Here is a 21,539-nt window from a genome sequence, read left to right as displayed (position 1 = left end):
AGGTAAAGGTAAACAAATGTACAATATATTAGTTTTATTGTTGTGAGGACAGAAACAAAAAAGTTTATAATATTTTAGTGACTTTTAAATAGTTTTTAAAAGCAACAGGTACGTAATAATTGTTAATGTATCATGGGTATAAACCTACCTATTTGATCTGCCAAAATACAGAGTATGTAATACAGTGGAACCTCGATAACTCGGATTAATCGGGACCGCGGCCGATCCGGGTTATCGAAAATCCGGGTTAGCCGGAGAATATAGTAAAAATTAATAAATAACCTCCATTACAATTACAAAAACATGAAACACATATGCACAGTACACATCTAAATTACGTATAGTTGTATAGAGTGTAGAGTTTTGTTCATTTCTTGGTAAAAAACTCAGTCATACTGTAGAGATGTACCGACACCATAATATGGTAGGTCTGGATCCTGCGTACAAAAAAAAATTGATAAATAGCAAGCTGAAAATTTGTTATTAGCTTAAGGGTGTCTAGTCGGACAAACATTAATATATGGGAACACTGGAACAGGGGAAGTTTTAACTGTGGAACAGGTTAAAAATTTGGAACGGTCAGACCACGAAAACGGCACATGTATTTTTTCCGACAGAACAGACTTAAACTCTCCGAACAGAGATTAAACTCTCATGCAAAAATCAGACTGCTACCCTAATAACACAAAACATTCCATGAATGTTCCTAGAATGTACTCACAGGACATTCCAAACATTCCTGGAATGTCCCCAAATGCACACGAATGTCCCTGGAAAGTCCCTGGAATGTGCTGTGTCAGCATTTTAAATATTCTTAGAATGTTCTGTTGGAACATTCCATGAATGTCTACGAATGTTCTTTGGACATTCACAGTATATGTTTTAGACTGAATGTCTTGTTGGAACATTCCATGAATGTTCTTTGGACATTCACAGTATATTTTTTAGACTGAATGTCTTGTTGGGACATTCCATGAATGTTGGAACATTCCATGAATGTTCTTTGGACATTCACAGTATATTTTTTAGACTAAATGTCTTGTTGGAACATTCCATGAATGTCTACGAACGTTCTTTGAACATTCACAGTATATTTTTTAGACATTCTCTGAAATATATCGTCAGTGCTGTGACAATACCTCCTATATCTTTTTTCATGAGGTTTGCAGGAGACGAAAAACATTTTTTAAGGTCACCTCCTGTTTGCATACGTAAGTTCTGGCTTGTTTTGTAGTAAATAGATAGTTAAATTTACTGCAAAACAAGTCAAAAAATATATGAAAACAGGAGGTGGCCCAAACAAGTTTTTAGTCTATCTTACAAATCTCATCAAAAAACAGATAGGAGGTATTGTCACATCACTGACGATATGTGGCCATACCAAATAATGCATCCTTGATAAATATAAACATTTTTATTGCAAAAAATCTTTTCATACATTTTTTTAATGTAATTTACTGATATTCCTATAAAAAAATGTGTCACATTTGCTTTGTAAACCTTTCTTTTGCCTTTCATAGCCACATATTCCATTTCCTTCCTGGTTTTTTGTAGACCACTTCTCTCAGCTGATTCTAAAAGAAAATAAAATAAATGGTAATTTTTCTATCCTTTACAATTAACAATCAGAAGAAATATTTACAGGTAATAATATGCATATAATAATAATAATAAAATAAATAATAAATTAAATAATATTTAAATAAATAATAAATAATATTTAATAAAGAAAATAGTAAAACATTTTGTATTTTGACAACGACGTCCGATGTGGAAGTAGAAACCATAATAAAGTTATTTTTTCAAGTAAATTCTGGCTTATTTCCCCATTAAAATAGTTACAATAATTACAAAAATGCCACAAAGAAATAGCTTTTTCACAAACTAATAAGTATTTTGTTTTATTATATTTATTGTTTTTATTATTTACTTTAACTTAAGATTATAACTTAATTGTTGTTTTCTATTTCTGATGTTTTTATTTATTTGCATTCAATATTAATCTGTTTTCTTGTATAATCTACTTCGCAATAATTATGTGATATATTGGACTTAAAATGAATTCAAAAATTTTTTGTAATTGGGCAACAATGTCAACTTAGATCTCTGATGTAGATAATGAAGAACAACGGTATCTACAGTTGGAAAAATGAAAGAATAGGGCTTTTCATCAATTGTCATTTGTTTCGAGCTTCTGTCATGTGTCACATAATATTAATATATCTACGTCATATGTCTTTGGTTTGTATCTATTATTGTATATACCAATAACATATGTAGTAGATATATTAATATTATATGACACATGACAAAAGCTCGAAACAAATGACTGTGAATGAAAAGCCCTATAGGGCTTTTCATTCACAGTCATTTGTTTCGAGCTTCTGTCATGTGTCACATAATATTAATATATCTACGTCATACGTTATTGGCATATACCCATGATACACACCAAAGACGTATGACGTAGATATATTAATATTATGTGACACATGACAGAAGCTCGAAACAAATGACAATCGATGAAAAGCCCTATACCCATGAACGATCACATCAATCACTTATTTTGTATTTGCTATCTTTTTCTATTTTAGAACAAATAGAAAATGATATAAAAACATTAAAAATAAAAAACTGGAGAAAAAAAGCACGAAACAGATCAGAGTGGAGAAGAATCCTGGAACAGGCCAAGACCCAGAAAGGGCTGTCGAGCCAATGATGATGATGATCTTTTTCTATAGGTAACAAACGTTTGTGATTTATAGAAAAAGACAGCAAATAGGGCTTTTCATCAACTGTCATTTGTTTCGAGCTTCTGTCATGTGTCACATAATATTAATATATCTACGTCATACGTCTTTGGTTTGTATCATTGGTATATGCCAATAACTTATGACATAGATATAGTAATATTGTGTGACACATGACAGAAGCTCAAAACAAATGACTGTGAATGAAAAGCCCTATACAAAATAAGTGATTGATGTGATCGTTAATCGTTATAGGGTTTTTCATTCAGTCATTTGTTTCGAGCTTCTGTCATGTGTCACATAATATTAATATATCTACGTCATACGTTATTTATATAATCAATGATACAAACCAAAGACGTATGACGTAGATATATTAATATATGTGACACATGACAGAAGCTCGAAACAAATGACAATGAACAAAGCCCTATATTGCTTTTCATCGATTGTCATTTGTTTCGAGCTTCTGTCATATGTTATATAATCTGTGTATAATATTAATACAACACGGATTATACGACATATGACAGTAGCTCGAAACAAATGACTGTAAATGAAAAGCCCTATTCTTTAATTTTTCCAACTGTATATTGTAATTGTATTCTTAATTGGGTTAAGCATATTACCTGTGTGATATAAGCTATTGGAACAGCACAGTCTCTCAAACGGTTGAAAGTGAAGTTCTGTCAATATCTTTTTCTAAAAAATGTTTTGAACATACTGCTCTATTAACAAATCTGATCAATACTTCATGCCTTCTTTGCAGGATCTTCTGGAAAGCTAAAAATACAAAATATATGCATTACTGAGCATTATTAACAAATTTTAGTTTTAAATAAAAAATATGATTAATGAACTCACAAAATATTATAAAAAGCAGCTTAGAAATTGTTTATTAGTATAGTCGTTTCCCTAGCCACAACTGGCTAGTGATTTTAGTAGGTAATTTTTTTGTTTTTGGCCATTTTTGCCAAAATTACTAACTATTTAGTTATTTTTTTGCCAATTTTACCAAATTGTCAAAATTATTTACTAAAATCACTAGCCAGTTGTGTCTGAGACTAAGTTTAGCGAACCGACTGTACTATTCATACTGTGTATTCATTAGTTGGTACTATTATAGTGTGTGGTCTACCATCCTGTTTATAAACGCATACATTAGCAAAAACGCAAAAAAAAATTTAATTTTACAAATAATCCGTTTGTTATTAACTCTATTTACTATTTTAGTTAGGAATAAGCAAGTTTGTGGCTTATTCGCAATTATTAAAATAATAAATGGATATTTTCTGAAATAGGGGCATGCCTTTGTTTACATATACTAACCTTTGAAACATTATTCCTGCAGATTTTTTATCTACATTGCTTCTGCTACTCCAACTGATTTTATGCACTATATTAATAATACTATTAAAGTTATTATAAAAGTATCCGAATTAAAAAATATTCTTAAAAAGCACAAATAAAAACAAACAACGATCACGCACGGCAAGGTGGCCAAGGCCAAGATGCATGTCAAGATGGCCGAAGCACCGAAGTCTGAAGTGAGGTCATTGGTCGTTTTTAGTCACGTGATGCCCTCTCTAAGCACCATGCACAAATACATGCGCCGTGAATTTGAAAATGAACATATAGGAACATTGGTAGTATGTTCACAGAATGTCTTATGGTAACATTCCACGAATAATTTAATCAGATGTTCACCGAATGTTCCCTAAATGTCCAGGACATTCAAATATTGATAGAACTTTGGTAGTCCATTCCTGGAATGTTGTGTGTTGTTAGGGTATTTATCACCAAATTGGCGTTTTAATGAGTGGAACATGTAGAATATGTCAAATGACAGGAATTATGACAGGTGATAAATAGCAGTCTGATTTTTGCATGAGAGTTTAATCTCTGTTCGGAGAGTTTATGTCTGTTCTGTCGGACAAAACAAATGTGCCATTTTCGTGTTCTGACCGTTACAAATTTTTGACCTGTTCCACAATTAAAACTGCCCCTGTTCCAGTGTTCTCATATATCAAAGTTTATCCGACTAGACACCCTTAAGCTATTAATAAATTTTTAGCTTGCTATTAATCAACTTTTTTTTCATACGCGGGATCCAGACCTATGGTAGCATAATATCATATTATGATGCTGCAATAAATTTATTTTAAAGATTCGTCTTTATCAATCCTACGTAATGTTTCTAGTTTCTTTTCCATTGTCACTGCAACATTTTTACGTTTTGTTACCATTACGTAGACAAAGCAAACACAATCTGAAGCAGGATTACATTACAGAACGGAAGTGATTAATAGGCTGTACTACACACAATACAAGAATTTTTAAATAGTCACGTCTTTTTTAAACAATGCTAAGACAGTTTGACATAAATAAAGAAAAAGGAATACAGACAGGTGTCTGTTCTTTCCGATAAGCTGAGACGGTCGCTCTGGCTGCCGCCGTGTGCATGAATCATTTTTACTATTGTACTTATGTGTTCAAATTACACAAATACACATTATCTCTGAAATATTATTTGGCCTACATACATTTTTATTTGATAAAATTTTTAAATTGTTTATTTGTTAAATTTTTGTCTGATGAAAATCGGTCCGGGTTAGCCGGACTTCCGGGTTATCGGGGGCCGACTTATCGGGGTTCCACTGTACTTTTATTTATATAATTTGATTACCATCAAAATTTCTATCAATATTCACCTAATATATTGTTTTCTTACTCTATGTTTTGTTGTATTTTTTCAATTCTAAATCATTTCAATTCAAAATCAAAATAATTTGATTTACATAATAGGGCTTTTCATTCACAGTCATTTGTTTCGAGCTTCTGTCATGTGTCACATAATATTAATATATCTACGTCATACGTTATTGGTATATAACAATGATACAAACCAAAGACGTATGGCGTAGATATATTAATATTATGTGACACATGACAGAAGCTCGAAACAAATGACAATCGATGAAAAGCCCTATTCAAAAATGTCAAAAGTTTAATCCGTTTAGTTAGTCGATCTTTGCACATAATGACACACTGTCTCCGTGGCGAAGCGTTTAATGCGAGTGAACTCCAATACAACGCCAATACCAGCCGCGCTGGTAAGTTGGTTCGAATCCCAATAGAAACTTTTATTTTTTTTTATTTTTTTTTTTATACATTTTATGATTGTAAGTATACAGGGTGTTTCATTAATAATTGTCCATATAGTAACTGGAGAAACCTTAGCACAAAATACGAAGATTTAACCTAAAACACTTAAATAAAATGTGGTTCTTTACTGAGTTAAAGGGTGTTTTATATAAAAATTTAAAAACTATCTTTACTCAGCATTTCAAAACTATTCCACGTATCCTTTTCATACTTGGCAGTAAGTATAAGTATTGTACAAACCACTAAATTATGTTAAAAAACGTTTCTGTCTATTACCAGAGGCGTACGACGGAGGAAAGTGAATGGTTGACCCCTTCCAAATTCTACGCCACTGGCGGAATTTCTATTTAGTTCAATTTTTGGATTCTCCAATACTTTCCATGAAAATAATGTAATCTTTATTCGTAACGATAAAGTCATTAGTTTTCGAGATCTTTGAAGTTAAAAATGAAACGACACGGTTATTTTGATTAATGTATTGTGTCGCTTCATTTTTAATTTCAAATATCTCGAAAACGAATGATTTTATCGTTACAAATAAAGAGTACATTATTTACATAAAAAGTATTGAAAAATCAAAAAATTACACTAAAATAGCAATTTTGTCAGTGGCGCAGAATTTGGGAAGGGTCAACCAGCCACTATCCCCTGTCGTACGCCTCTGGTAGTAACTAGAAACGTGTATTTATCTTAATTTAGTAGAGTGTACAGTAGTTACACTTTCTGCCAAATATGATAAGGATACGTGAAATAGTTTTAAAGTACTGGGTACAAATAATTTTTAAATTTTAATCATAGGAATCATATCATAAATTAACCAAAATAACTGTTCCGTTTCATATTTAACTTTAAATATCTCGAAAGCTAATGCCTTTATCGTTGCCAATAAGGAGTATATTATCTACGTAAAAAGTATTGGAGAATCTAAAAATGGCACTAAAATAGTAATTCCTCCAGTGGCGTAGAGTTTGAGAAGTTCAACCATTCACTATCCCCTGTCGTACGTCTCTGGTAGTAAATATAAACGTTTGTTTATCATAATTTAGTAGGGTGTATAGTAGCCGCACTTTCTACCAAGTATGAAAAGCATACGTCGAATAGTTTTAAAATCTTGAGCAAAAATAGTTCTTAAATTTTTAGATAAAACACCCTGTAACTCAGTAAGGAACCACATTTTATGTAAGTATTTTAGGTTAAATCTTCGTATTTTGTGCTAAGGTTTCTCCAGTTACTATATTGACAATTATTAATGAAACACCCTATATTTATTATATAATTTTATTTTCAGAAAATACGTATTTAGTTAAAAAAATTTCCGACAATTAATGTTCAGATATCATTTGTGGCATTTTTAATGTGTTTGTGTGTGTTTTATTCTTTTATTATTTTAATTTTTGGCACTGTTTTAATAAAAATGTTTGAGAAGTAGTAAGTATAAATTAGTTTAATATTTAAATAAAATATAAATAAAAAGTATATTAATTTCGTTTATAATCATATAATCATATAAGAGAAGTATAACTTCTTACGTGCGTACAAAGTATACACACATTCTTTTTTTAAATAAGGGTGAATAGCAACATATTTATTATTGTTAAACAAAAAATAAGCATAAAACAAAAAAACTCAACAGCTTTACCTCAAGGAATGTCTAAAGAAAATATATACAAAATTCTAGGTGGGTGGGTCAAGTAGTTTTTGAGTTACAATGTCTACAGCCTTTGTTTACAGTTACAATGTCTACAGCCAATGTTTACGTTTTGAGAAAAACGTATTTAAAGTAATGTCAACTTTTATTTTCAATTTCTTTTTTGTCTGTCAAATCGTAAAGTGCTGCACACCAGAATATGTTTTTGAATCGCTGAGTAATTTACAAAAGAAAATGAGAACAGCTGTTGACCGTTTCTCACTACGCTCAAGCGCGCTGGCGCGAACTTGCTGCAGAGCGAGTCGAAGGCAGGGAGGTAGGGAGATAGTGTTGAATATCCCTACCTTCGACTCGCTTTGCAGCAGGTTCGCTCCAACAGGCTTGAACGTAGTGAACAGCTGTTCTCATTTTCTTTTGTAAATTACTCCGCGATTCAAAAAGATATTCCGGTAATCATTTTACGATTTTACAGACAAAAAAGAAATTGAAAATAAAAGTTGACAATACGCGTTGTCCTCAAAACTGCTTTTTTCAAAGGCTGTAGAAATTGTAACTCAAAAACTACTTGACCGACCCACCTGCAATTTTATATATATTTTCTTTAGACATTCCTTGAGGTAACGCTGTCGAGATATTTTTTGTTTTATGCTTATTTTTTGTTTAACAATAATAAATATGTTGATTTTTACCCTTTCTTGCAAGAGAAAATCGTTGTTTTGACTTCTGAGTGATATCAAAAAGTCAAAAGTCGATAAAACTAAAAAAAACTCGATAGCGTTACCTCGAAAAGCTCATAAGCTAAGAAAATCTTTTTGAATTTTTTGTTTACCATGATCCAATGATGAGTTCTGATGTCCACCGCAAAATTCATTATATTTTGAGGTGTCTTTTAAAAATTTGCGAACATTGGCTTATTTTTCAATATTTTTCCTTGAATTGTTTCTTGAATAATCTATGAATTGTACTGAGTATGCCTATTTAATTTATAAATAAAATAATTCTACTATACTTTCAAAAAATTGTGCTTGAAATATTGATTTCAACCCCTACGGTCCCCCCTAAGGATAGCTATGACACGATTTTGATTGGCAATCCATGCTAGAAATATTTGTCTATGTACATTAATATGTTATAAATAAATAATACAATAATATGAAAATTTAATAAAAAAATGTTTTATCAGGAAAGCAGATGGGTACAGGTCGACCTATATTCGAAACTTGCGACTATTAGCGCATCCTATCTGTTGAGGCTCTGTGATATTGTTTAGTACACGGATACCGTTTTCACAAGATGTGATCTACATCGAGTACCTGGAGAAGGGCAAAATGGTCACAGGACTCTAACCGAATTAGTGGAGCGATTCGACGCCGAATTGCAAAAGAAACAGCCCCATTTGACAAAGAAAAACGTGTACTCCTTAACCATGATAACGAACCGGCTCACACGTCTGCTTTGGACTAACTGACCTAAATGGTCGAATTGGGCTAAGAACTGCTGCCCAACCATCATACTCTTCATATTTGTTTCCAAACTAAAAAAAATCATTTGCTGGCAGAAATTTGAGTCGACTTTCAGTTTATTGCCATCACGGAGTGCTACTCTGCAGATCTTGCGAAAATCCAGCTAAAATATTGCTATATCGAGAAATAAATCGCCACTTCTCCAAATTTTTTATTTTTCTTTGGTAGTCTAAGTACCTACTTATCGGACCGCACTTGTATTTACACTTAAAATAATTTAGAAAACTTTATAAAACTTATGATTAGCCTCAAAACTATTTAACCGATTTCATTTACTAAAATCTATACCTATCTATAGGTAAGAGGGCACTATTTGGCGGATGTAGATCCCTTAGGAACCACAATAGCCAAGCGAGAAAGTAAAGATGGTCGACAACCTGCTGATATAATATCTCCTAAATATAAAATAAGTAAGTTTTTATAGTAAATTATTCACTACTTGACAAAATCGTATAGGGTAGGTGGGGGCAAAAGTACGCACTTACATTTTTCAGTAACTTCTTATACAGGGTGTTTCATTAATAATTGTCCATATAGTAACTGGAGAAACCTTAGCACAAAATACGAAGATTTAACCTAAAACACTTATAAAAAATGTGGTCCCTTACTGAGTTACAGGGTGTTTTATCTAAAAATTTAAAAAATATTTTTGTTCAGCATTTTAATACTATTCGACGTATCCTTTTCATACTTGGCAGAAAGTGCGACTACTATACACCCTACTAAATTATGATAAACAAACGTTTCTAGCTACTACCAGAGGCATACGACAGGGGATAGTGAATGGTTGACCCTTCTCAAATTCCACGCCACTGGAGAAATTACTATTTTAGTGCCGTTTTTAGATTCTCCAATACCTTCTACGTAAATAATATTCTCTTCATTGGTAACGACAAAGTGATTAGTTTTCGAGATATTTGAAGTTAAATATGAAACGGCACAGTTATTTTGATTAATTTATAATATGATTCATATGATTAAAATTTAAAAATTATTTGTACCTAGTACTTTAAAACTATTTGGCGTATCCTTATCATACTTGGCAGAAAGTGTAGCTACTGTACACCCTACTTTATTAAGATAAATAAACGTTTCTAGCTAGTACCAGAGGCGTACGACAGGGGATAGTGGCTGGTTGACCCCAAATTCTACGCCATTGACGAAATTGCTATTTTAGTGTAATTTTTTGATTTTCCAGTACTTTCTATGTAAATAATATACTCTTCATTCGGAACGATAAAATGATTAGTTTTCGAGATATTTAAAATTAAAAATGAAGCGGCACAATACATTAATCAAAATAACCGTGTCGTTTCATTTTTAACTTCAAAAATCTCGAAAACTAATGACTTTATCGTTACGAATAGAGAGTATATCATTTTCATAGAAAGTATTGGAGAATCCAATAATTGAACTAAAATAGCAATTCCGCCAGTGGCGTAGAATTTGGAAAGGGTCAACCATTCACTTTCCCCCGTCGTACGCCTCTGTTAATAGCCAGAAACGTTTGTTTAACATAATTTAGTAGTTTGTACAGTACCTATAATTTCTGCCAAGTATGAAAAGGATACGTCGGATAGTTTTAAAATGCTGAGCAAAAATAGTTTTTAAATTTTTAGATAAAACACCCTGTAACTCAGTAAAGCACCACATTTTATTTAAGAGTTTTAGGGTAAATCTTCGTATTTTGTGCTAAGGTGTCTTCAGTTACTATATGGACAATTATTAATCAAACACCCTGTATATGTTGGCGACAACATCTTGTGGCATATTTTGTACTAGGTACTCAGTAGCATTGGATGAGACACTTTGGCGCAATCAGGGCGAATACAACAACAAAAATGAGGTAAAAATGATTTTTGTACCTACTTGATCTAATTTTTCTTAAAAATTGATTGATTCTAATTCTTAGGGCCGGTACTTTATGTCTCGATTAACAGCCCGTTAGTTAACGGAGGTTTAATCGGGACCTCTTTAGGGTCTCTTGCGTTGTAATAAATGCAATTACAATATTACAAGTATTATAATAATTATAAATAAGTATAATAATAATTATAATTGCCTTTATTACAACGCAAGAGACCCTAAAGAGGTCCCGATTAAACTTCCGTTAACTAACAGGCTGTTAATCGAGACATAAAGTACCGGCCCTTAATCTTTCAAACTCAAATTATTATTGGTTAGGCATATTGAAAGTTTATTGTTAGAAAACTTCTTCTACATGACAGTTTGAAGTTCACATGCGCATAGTTTCATATTGAGGTTAGAGATATATAGGTTGCCGGATGGGGCAAAAGTACTCACACAAATGGGGCAAACGTTCGCAGTGCGTACCTTTGCCCCCAGTGAGGTAGACTTGGCAAATGCATGTTTCAAGCCAATCTTCAAAGTGAATATCAAGTTGAGCTTGATATTCTATCAGTTAATTTTGTCTCAATTGCAAAATGTCTCAAATCCGCAAAAGTACGCACATGTGTACTTTTGCTTTTGCCCCATTGGGTGGGTCAAAGGTACCTACGCATTTACATTTTTTTTTAAAGTTATCAACACTACAAAAATAATATTGAAGAATTTCCATTTGCCTAATATGATTACAAAAGGTATCAATTTCACTTTCATCTATACTCTGTGCCAATTCAAGCATTTGGAGATTCACTAGAGATGAAAATTTAGAAAATGCGTACCTTTGCCCCCACCTACCCTATGTATTTTATAATTGTATCATTAACGCTATAAATACTCTACCCGTCATAGACGAAAATACCACTGAATATCTAAAAATCATACTAACAAGCTGAATTTTACAAAAAGATACAAAAAATTTGCCACCATGCCACTATATACTATCCAGGGTTTCCCCTAAAATCCCCCTCGTAGGGAGGGATTAAAAACATCGATTTACCAAAAATCAATCAAGAATCAAATAAGAATTTAGCACTTTTGCGTAGAATAAACCGGTCTCTCAAAAAAAAATGCTTGAAGCGATCGGCAATTTTGAATGATAGTTCAGAGAAATAAGGAAAAAAATATCCTGTTGGTGCCACAACCCCCTCCAGGCCGAAACCAAATTTTTTAAGTTGTATGAACATCTATATTAATAACCTGTACCTATGTTTCCTGCAGCCGATTTTGATGATATACATATACATAGTTATAAACAAATGAAGATCAAAAAACGGTAAATTTTCGCTTTTTTCGTCTATAACCAAAAAGTTAAATATTTCAAACAAATTTGAGAGTGAGAAACTCATAAATCGTATAAAAAACTTTAATATGGCGTTCGCTGAATATGTCTATTCTTATTGGTTGCTTGGAAATTGCAAAATAAATCATAAATTTTGAGTTTTTATAAATATTCATAACTTATGTAAAAATTAACTTAAAACCTTCTTATTACACGAATTGCTGAGACTTGTGGGGGTTAAATCATACCCTAAATTTCAAAGCAATTGCGATCAAATAGTTTAAAAGGTATTTCATTTGTTTATCCCAAATTAATTTTTTTTTGCAACGCTATAAGTCAGAAAATGATGAAGTTACACTAATACTTTGGATAGTTTATGAAAGAAGAAAATTTATGCTATTAATTGAATTAAACAAAAATGACAAAAAATAATTCTACATACTGCAAAATTATTTTGCAAAAACATGTGAATTAAAAAAAAAGGGGGCTAACTTCCTTCCTAATTGTCCTAGGACAATTGTTTTTCTTCCTAAATGTGTATAAAAATTAAGTCTTTCCAACTAGGAAAAAATAATTGTTCTACGGGTAAAGGTTAAAAAGTTATTCTAATTATTTATAAGTAAGCAAAAAATCGACGTGTTTTTGCAAAATAATTTAACACTGTTTAAAATTATTTTTTGTCATTTTTTTAATTAAGAAAATAGTATAAATGTTCTTCCTCCATAAACTGTCAGAAGTCTTATTGTAACCTCATAATTTTCTGACTTATAGTGTTGCAAAAAAATGAATTTGGGATAAACAAATTAAATACCTTTTAAACTATTTGACCAATTGCTTTGAAATTTAAAATATAATTTAACCACCAAGTCTCAGCAATTCGTGTAATAAGAAGGTTCTAAGTTAATTTTTACATAAGTTATGAATATTTATAAAAACTCAAAATTTATGATTTATTATGCAATTTTCTAAGCAACCAATAAGGATAGACATATGCAGCAAACGCCATATTAAAATTTTTTAGACGACTTATGAGTTTCTTACTCTCAAATTTGTTTGCAAAAAAAATATGAATTTGGGATAAACAAATTAAATAACTTTTAAACTATTTGACCAATTGCTTTGAAATTTAAAATATAATTTAACCACCACAAGTGTCAGCAATTCGTGTAATAAGAAGGTTCTAAGTTAATTTTTTACATAAGTATGAATATTTATAAAAACTCAAAATTTATGATTTATTTTGCAATTTTCTAAGCAACCAATAAGGATAGACATATTAAGCAAACGCCATATTAAAATTTTTTAGACGACTTATGAGTTTCTTACTCTCAAATTTGTTTAAAATGCTTAACTTCTTGGTTATAGACGAAAAACCGAAAATTTACCGTTTTTTGATCTTTCATTTGTTTATAACTATGTATATCATCAAAATCGGCTGCAGGAAACATAAAGGTTATAGGTCTGGATCCCGCGTTTGAAAAAAAAGTTGATTAATAGCAAGCTGAAAATTTGTTAATAGCTTAAGGGTGTCTAGTCGGATAAACTTTGATATATGGGAACACTGGAACAGGGGCAGTTTTAATTGTGGAACAGACCACGAAAACGGCACATTTATTTTGTCCGACAGAACAGACTTAAACTCTCCCAACAGAGATTAAACTGTAATGCAAAAATCAGACTGCTATTTATCACCTGTCATAATTCCTGTCATTTGACATATTCTACATGTTCCACTCATTAAAACGCCCATTTGGTGATAAATAGCAGTCTGATTTTTGCATGAGGGTTTAATCTCTGTTCGGAGAGTTTAAATCTGTTCTGTCGGACAAAATAAATGTGCCGTTTTCGTGGTCTGACCGTTCCAAATTTTTAACCTGTCCCACAATTAAATCTGCCCCTGTTCCAGTGTTCCCGTATATCAAAGTTTGTCCGACCAGACACCCTTAAGCTATTCACAAATTTTCAGCTTGCTATTAATCAACTTTTTTTTCATACGCGGGATCCAGACCTATTAATATAGATGTTCATACTACTCAAAAAAATTTGGTTTCGGCCTGGAGGGGGATGTGTCACAAGAAAAATCTTATTTCTCTGGACTATGACTGTTATACGCGCCAAATCAATTTAAATAAATGTTTTATTAACTCGACCGTAAAAATCTCATATCTTTTGATCAGAGTGTCCTATTGGCAAAAATCAAAGTAAGTTTTAAAGATGAAGTATGAAGCTTTCGTATGCAGTTTTTTGTTTATAAACTTACCAGTTTTAAACGTTGTAGGTAGATCGTTTCTAATGTGAAAGTTTAAATTCAGAGTTTTTTTAAACACATTTCAAATACCTCATATTAGTTGCCAAAACTCAGAATCAAAATTTCATGTTACAGGTTTGAGGATTAGGCTCTAACAATGCAAATTTCATAGTGACCGGTCAATGGAATAGTGATGTTGAAAAAGTAACTATTGGTTACAAAGTACTCGTTACTTACGAATACCGAAAGTAACGATTACTATACAGAGAGGCAAATCGTTACTTTGATTACTCTGATTATTTCGTTACTTCGTACCAATCGTATCAGAGCTAGTAACGACTATTGTATCTACTTTGATTACTTTGATTACTCTGATTACTTCGTTACTTCATACCAATCGTATTAGAGCGTGTTACGACTATTGTATCTTCTTTAATTACTTTGATAACTCTGATTACTTTGTTACTTCGTACCAATCGTATCAGAGCGAGTAACGACTATTATATCTGCTTTGATTACTCTGATTACTTCGTACCAATCGTAACAGAGCGAGTAACGACTATTGTATCTACTTTGATTACTTTGATTACCTACTTTGATTACCTACTCTGATTACTTCGTACTTCGTGAAGTTCGTTATTATATCGGAATACGTATACAAAATACCTGCCTACTGAGAAATACGCTTCTAGATATGATTACCGGTACTCAAATGCAAAAGTAACAAAAGTAATCATAGTACTCAAATCATGTTTATCCCTTAAACAGATTTGCGAAGGTCGCTGTTATATCGGAATACCTATACAAAATACTTACCTACTGAGAAATACGATTCTAGATATGATTACCGGTACTAAAATACAAAAGTAACAAAAGTAGGTAATCATAGTAATCAAAGTAACGAATACTGCAAATGATTACCTACTTTATACAAAATACCTACCTACCTACTCAAATACAAAAGTAACAAAAGTAATCATAGTAATCAAAGTAACGAATACTGTAAATGATTACTTTATACAAAAGTAACGATTCGTAACGAATACTCGAAAGTAACTATAATCAACATCACTACAATGGAAGTAATAAATTTTATTGATCTCATGAGACTGAAACTGAAACACTCGGTCAAAGATATTGAATTTTTACCTTCGAGTTGATACAAATTTTTATTTAAACTAATTTAAGGCGAGTAACTGTTATTCAAAATCGCCGGTAGCCTCAGGCATTGTTTCTGAGAGAACTATCTGTTCACTCTACACTAAAATTGCTAATAAACATTTTTGTTCAAAATTATTTCAGCTAATATATACAGTGTGCCCCATTTAAGTTGAAGACACGCCTATAATTCGGCTATCAAAATAAATACAGATTTGAAATTTTGCACAGTAATACATGTTGATGGTTTACATTTTTTAAGATAGTCAACTCAAATTTAAATTTTAAACGTCTGTCTACGGTGAATACACAAACAGGGTGAATTTTAGATATTTGCTTCGAGTTAGAGATATCGGAAAAAGTTATTTCGAAAAGTTGTTCCAAATATTATTATAACACCACATACCAAATTTCATGACAAAATTCGCACTTTTAGTCTTTTTATTATTTATAGTCAGGATCCCAAAACCTACTAGGTCTGGATCCCGCGTATGAAAAAAAAGTTGATTAATAGCAAGCTGAAAATTTGTTAATAGCTTAAGGGTGTCTAGTCGGACAAACTTTGATGTATGGGAACACTGGAACAGGGGAAGTTTTAATTGTGGAACAGTTTAAAAATTTGGAACGTCAGACCACGAAAACTCCCATGTATTTTGTCGGACAGAACTTCCAATTAATTTGTTGCCCTTTCATTAAACTCCCATGCAAAAATCAGACTGCTATTTGTCACCTGTCATAATTCCTGTCATTTGACATGTTCTACGTGTTCCACTCATTAAAATGCCCAGTTGGTGATAAATAGCAGTCTGATTTTTGCAGGACAGTTTAATGAAAGGGTAACAAATTAATTGGAAGTTCTGTCCGACAAAATACATGAGACGTTTTCGTAGTCTGACGTTCCAAATTTTTAACCTGTTCCACGATTAAAACTTCCCCTGTTCCAGTGTTCCCATACATGAAAGTTTGTCCGACTAGACACCCTTAAGCTATTAAAAAATTTTCAGCTTGCTATTAATCAACTTTTTTTTTATACGCGGGATCCAGACCTATACGTAAAAAAGTGCGAATTTTGTCATTAAATGTGATATTATGTATATGGGGTTATAATAATATTTGAAACAACTTTTCCTTCTTCTTTTTACTCATAATCTTTAGTGTCCTTCAGGGCGTCGGATGTTGGGTTCCGCCTCTTATCCATTTCTTCCATGCGCTTCCTCGTCCTTCCCTTTTTTCTTTTGTTTCATATTTTGGCTTTATGTACCTTCTTTGTTAGTCTTTTTTGCTCCATTCGTTGTATGTGGCCAAACCAGCTCAATTGTTTCTTTTCGATCTTCCTCATTATCGGTTCTTTTTCCAGCTCTCTCCTTATATCTTCATTTCTGAATCTATCAAACTTGGTAACTCCAGCTATTCTCATGAATTTCATCTCAGTCAAGTTTATCATTGATTCATGTTTCTTTTGCACAATCCATGTTTCCGCCCCATATGTCATTATCGGATTTACTATGCTGTTATACAGGGTGTCCCGAAAAGATTGGTCATAAACTATACCACATATTCTGGGGTCAAAAAGAGTTCGATTGAACCTAACTTACCTTAGTACAAATGTGCTCATAAAAAAAGTTACAGCCTTTTGAAGTTACAAAATGAAAATCGATTTTTTTTAATATATAGAAAACTATTAGAGATTTTTTATTGAAAATGGACATGTATCATTCTTATTGCAGGAACATCTTAAAACAAAATTATAGTGAAGTTTGTCTACCCTATAAAAATTTTATGGGGGTTTTGTTCCCTTAAACCCCCCCCCCAAACTTTTGTGTACGTTCTAACTAATTCATTTTTGTGATACCATTCGTTAAACACAACGTTTTTAAAACTTTTCTGCCTCTTAGTATTTTTTCGATAAGCCAGTTTGTATCGAGATGCGGCTTCTTTTTTAATATATTTACATAAAAATTTTATGGGGGTTTTGTTCCTTTAAACCCCCCAAATATCTGTGTACGTTCCAATTAAACTATTATTGTGGTACCATTAGTTTAACATAGTATTTTTAAAACTTTTTGTCTCTTAGTCTTTTTTTGACAAGTCACCTTTTATCGAGATGTGGTTTCTTTTTCAAAATATACCTAAAAATGTAAATTATAAATAAATTTTCAGATTATTAACAGGTCTCTATAATCGTACTTAACCATATACAAATATGTGGTGGAATCGAAAAATATTATAAATATCTCGATAAACACTGGCTTATCGAAAAAGTACTAAGAGGCAAAAAAGTTTTAAAAACGTTGTGTGTAACTAATGGTATCACAATAATGAATTAATTAGAACGTACACAAAAGTTTGGGGGGTTTAAGGGAACAAAACGCCCATAAAATTTTTATGGGGTAGACAAACTTCACTATAATTTTGTTTTAAGATGGTCCTGCCATAAGAATGATACATGTCCATTTTCAATCTCTAAGAGTTTTCGATATATGAAAAAAAATCGATTTTCATTTTGTAACTTCAAAGGGTTGTAACTTTTTTTGTGTGCACTATTGTATATAGGTAAATGAGGTTCAATCAACCTATATTTAAGCCTAGAATCTGTGGTATAATTTATGACCAATCTTAGTTTTGTTGTCTATTTCTGACTTTCCAAAAATTGTATTATTTAAAGAGTAATACACGTTAGTAGCCTTCTTCAGTTTATTACTTATTGCCATGTCCGTTTTCCTATCGAACAACTTTTCCAAATAACTTTTTCCGGTATCTCTAGCGCGTAGCAAAATATCGAAAATTCTTCCTGAGATTTCAGTTGACTATCTTAAAAAACGTAAATCATCTTAGGCTGTGGTCTCCAATAGAAGCTATAGGCTGCGTACAGCGTCACGCCGTAGGAAATTGTTCATTTTCGTTACTTTTAATAAACTTTGAAGGACAAAGACTATCTTACAACCAAAAATACTTGAAAAATAGTAATTCTAAAACAAATTGAAATTACGGGGTGAATTTAAGTGAATTACCGACTTAGCCGGTTGGCTTCAATAGACGCCGTAGGCTGCGTACAGCGTGTATTGGACCATCGACTTATTGTATGACTGCAAAATTTTAAATCTGTATTTATTTTGACAGCCGAAATATAGGGGTGGGGTGTCTTCATCTTAAATGCGACGCACTGTATATCGTATGTATTCAAAGTGACTGAGGCCCCCAAATATTTTAGGTTAGTGTTTTCTATCTGTTTTGCAGTTTGCAGCATAATCATAATTTCAATTTTAGATGAAAGTGATTTGGATAAACTTTATAGAGTACCCTTAACAACTAGAATTGCTGAAGCAGGTTCACAACTACCTCTTCGGGAAATCCTGGCTCGATTGGAAAAGTCCTATTGCCAACAAATAGGTGTAGAGTATATGTATATACCGTCCGTAGAACAATGCGATTGGATTAGAGAGCGGTTTGAGCCGCCTGGAGCAACAGATATTTCCGAGAAGAAGAAGAGATTACTTTTAATTCGTCTCGCTAGGACTCATTTGTACGTATATTTTTCTAAAATATTTCCCTAATTATAGTCCAGTCGGGTTAGACGAATAACATGCCTAACAGGAACCGTTTTTGCTCAATATCTCCGCCATTTTCAACTTTTCGACAAAAAATGGTAGGAAATGCAATTTCCTATAATTTCTTTTCTACAATTTTTTTATGCGATCAATAGTTTCCGTGTTTAGGGGGAAAATAGTGGAAGCGGAGGGGAAGCATAATTATTGAATTGTCTCAATGCGAATTGCGATTATTGAATTGCGAACAGTGCGATTGGATTAGAGAGCGGTTTGAGCCGCCTGGAGCAACAGATATTTCCGAGAAGAAGAATAGATTACTTTTAATTCGTCTCGCTAGGACTCATTTGTACGTATATGTTTCTAAAATGTTTCCCTAATTATAGTCCAGTCGGATTAGACGAATAACATGCCTAACAGGAACCGTTTTTGCTCAATATCTCCGCCATTTTCAACTTTTCGACAAAAATGGTAGGAACTGGAAATGCAAATTCCTATAATTTCTTTTCTACAATTTTTTTATGCGATCAATAGTTTCCGTGTTTAGGGGGAAAATAGTGGAAGCGGAGGGGAAGCATAATTATTGAATTGTCTCGTCATAATTTTACATAAACAAAAATAAAGAGAATTATATTTTATACAATTTTAGAAATTTCCAATGAAAGTCCAATTAAACTACTTAAAAGACATGAATAATAACCTCGAGATATTCCTCGAGATATTCCTCGAGATATTCAATGGTGGTCACTCAATCAGAAATGAGTCCCTGGCGAATATGTAAAGATTGTGAGAGATATGTATGAGGGAGTAACGACTAGTGTTAGGACAGGTGTGGGAGAGACTGATAAATTTCATGTGAAAGAAGGATTGCACCATGGCTCGGTAGTTCGTCCTTATATTTATTTTCATTAGTTTTGGACCAGATAACAGCGAAACTATAGGGTTGCATTCCATGGTGCCTAATGTATGCTGATGATGTAGTGTTAATAGGAAATAGTAAACGAGACTTAGAACAAAAACTGGAACAGTGGAGACAAGCTCTGGAGGAAAAAGGTTGAAAACTTAGTAGGACAAAAACAGAGTATTTGGAATGTTCATTTAAAGATGGAGTTACTATAAATAAAATGGTATCTTTGGATGGTGAAATGATTGTGAAAAGCAATAGTTTTAAGTAGGTACCTATAGGATATGAGAAATAGATGGAGATGCATGCAGTAGAATTAGGGCTGGATGGATGAAGTGGAAAGAAGCGAGTGATGAGTGGTGTGTGTTGTGTGACAGAAAAATTTAAATGAAGCTGAAGGGAAAATTCTATAAAACAGCCATAAGACCGGCTATGATGTACGGAACCGAATGTTCGGCAGTGAAAAAGAAAGAGGAACAACGAATGCATGTGGCGGAAATGAGAATGCTTAGATGGATGAGTGGAGTGACAAAGAAGGATAAAATTAGAAATGAGTATATTAGGGGAAGTCTAGGTGTGGCACCAATTGATGCCAAAATGAGAGAGCATAGGTTAAGATGGTTTGGTCATGTTCAACGTCGAGACGTTAATCACCCAATACAAAGAATAGCTGAAGTGCAGATTCCTGAAAGGAGTAGGAGAGGAAGACCAAAGAAGACCTGGGGGGAGATGATAAGGCAGGACATGTTGGTAAAGGGGATTAACATTTGATATGACCCAAGATAGAATTGTGTGGAGAAATGCAATTAGGGAAGCCGACCCCGCATAATGATAAGGCAAAGAGAATAATGATGAAAAGACATGAATAGCATGTGTTTTAAGTTCACTTAGTTTTACTAGCGGGTTTTTTTTTTTTTTTTTTGTTTTTTTATGGCATTGACTTGGGTGTCATTTAGCCAGTCACAACTTTTTTTTTTGTTTTCTGTTCATACATAAGGAAGGCAATGAGGTCCTTAGAGTTCCATAGCAAACTCTTCTACAGCTCTCTACTCAGTTCAAAAGCTGGCCGCTATGGACTGTCCAAGTTGCTCACCACATTTTCCATTATGTATCTTCTTCTTCTTCTTCTTCTTCTTTTTTCATATGTACATAATATACCAAATTATCAGGATTAACAAGTTTAGAGATTAATTTTAGTTTCACAGATAAATTTCATTAAACAATCATATATATTCTTGCTGTTCAGAGACAATAGATAGGATACATTGAAAGGTGGAAAAACATTACATTTTATTAAATCTTGGATTAAATTATATGTGCATGGAATATATTTTGCGCACTCAAAGAAAGTATGATTTAAGTCACCAACCTTCTGACATTCTGTACAAAGATTTGAATCAAAAACTTTAATTCT

The 21,539-nt window shown here is 32.5% G+C and overlaps 1 protein-coding gene and 1 long non-coding RNA gene across 2 annotated transcripts in view; one reads left to right on the top strand and one right to left on the bottom strand.

The window, feature by feature from the left end:
* Nucleotides 1-21,539, top strand: part of LOC114347743 (2-oxoglutarate dehydrogenase complex component E1-like) — a 55,353-nt gene that overhangs the window by 11,556 nt on the left and 22,258 nt on the right. Inside the window, exons 3-4 of the mRNA XM_028298419.2 lie at nucleotides 9,385-9,496; nucleotides 18,944-19,199. Coding sequence (XP_028154220.2) covers nucleotides 9,385-9,496; nucleotides 18,944-19,199 — 368 coding nt within the window. The remainder of the gene's footprint in view (nucleotides 1-9,384; nucleotides 9,497-18,943; nucleotides 19,200-21,539) is intronic.
* On the bottom strand, nucleotides 1,330-4,532 carry LOC126890358 (uncharacterized). The gene is made up of 3 exons (XR_007700291.1): nucleotides 4,080-4,532; nucleotides 3,380-3,533; nucleotides 1,330-1,574 (listed from the first exon to the last, which is right to left on the bottom strand). It is a non-coding gene; the product is annotated as an uncharacterized LOC126890358 (long non-coding RNA).

The sequence above is a fragment of the Diabrotica virgifera genome, chromosome 1 (assembly GCF_917563875.1).
Source record: "Diabrotica virgifera virgifera chromosome 1, PGI_DIABVI_V3a".
NCBI classification, from domain to species: domain Eukaryota; kingdom Metazoa; phylum Arthropoda; class Insecta; order Coleoptera; family Chrysomelidae; genus Diabrotica; species Diabrotica virgifera.
This window is presented reverse-complemented; position numbering and strand designations above follow the sequence as displayed.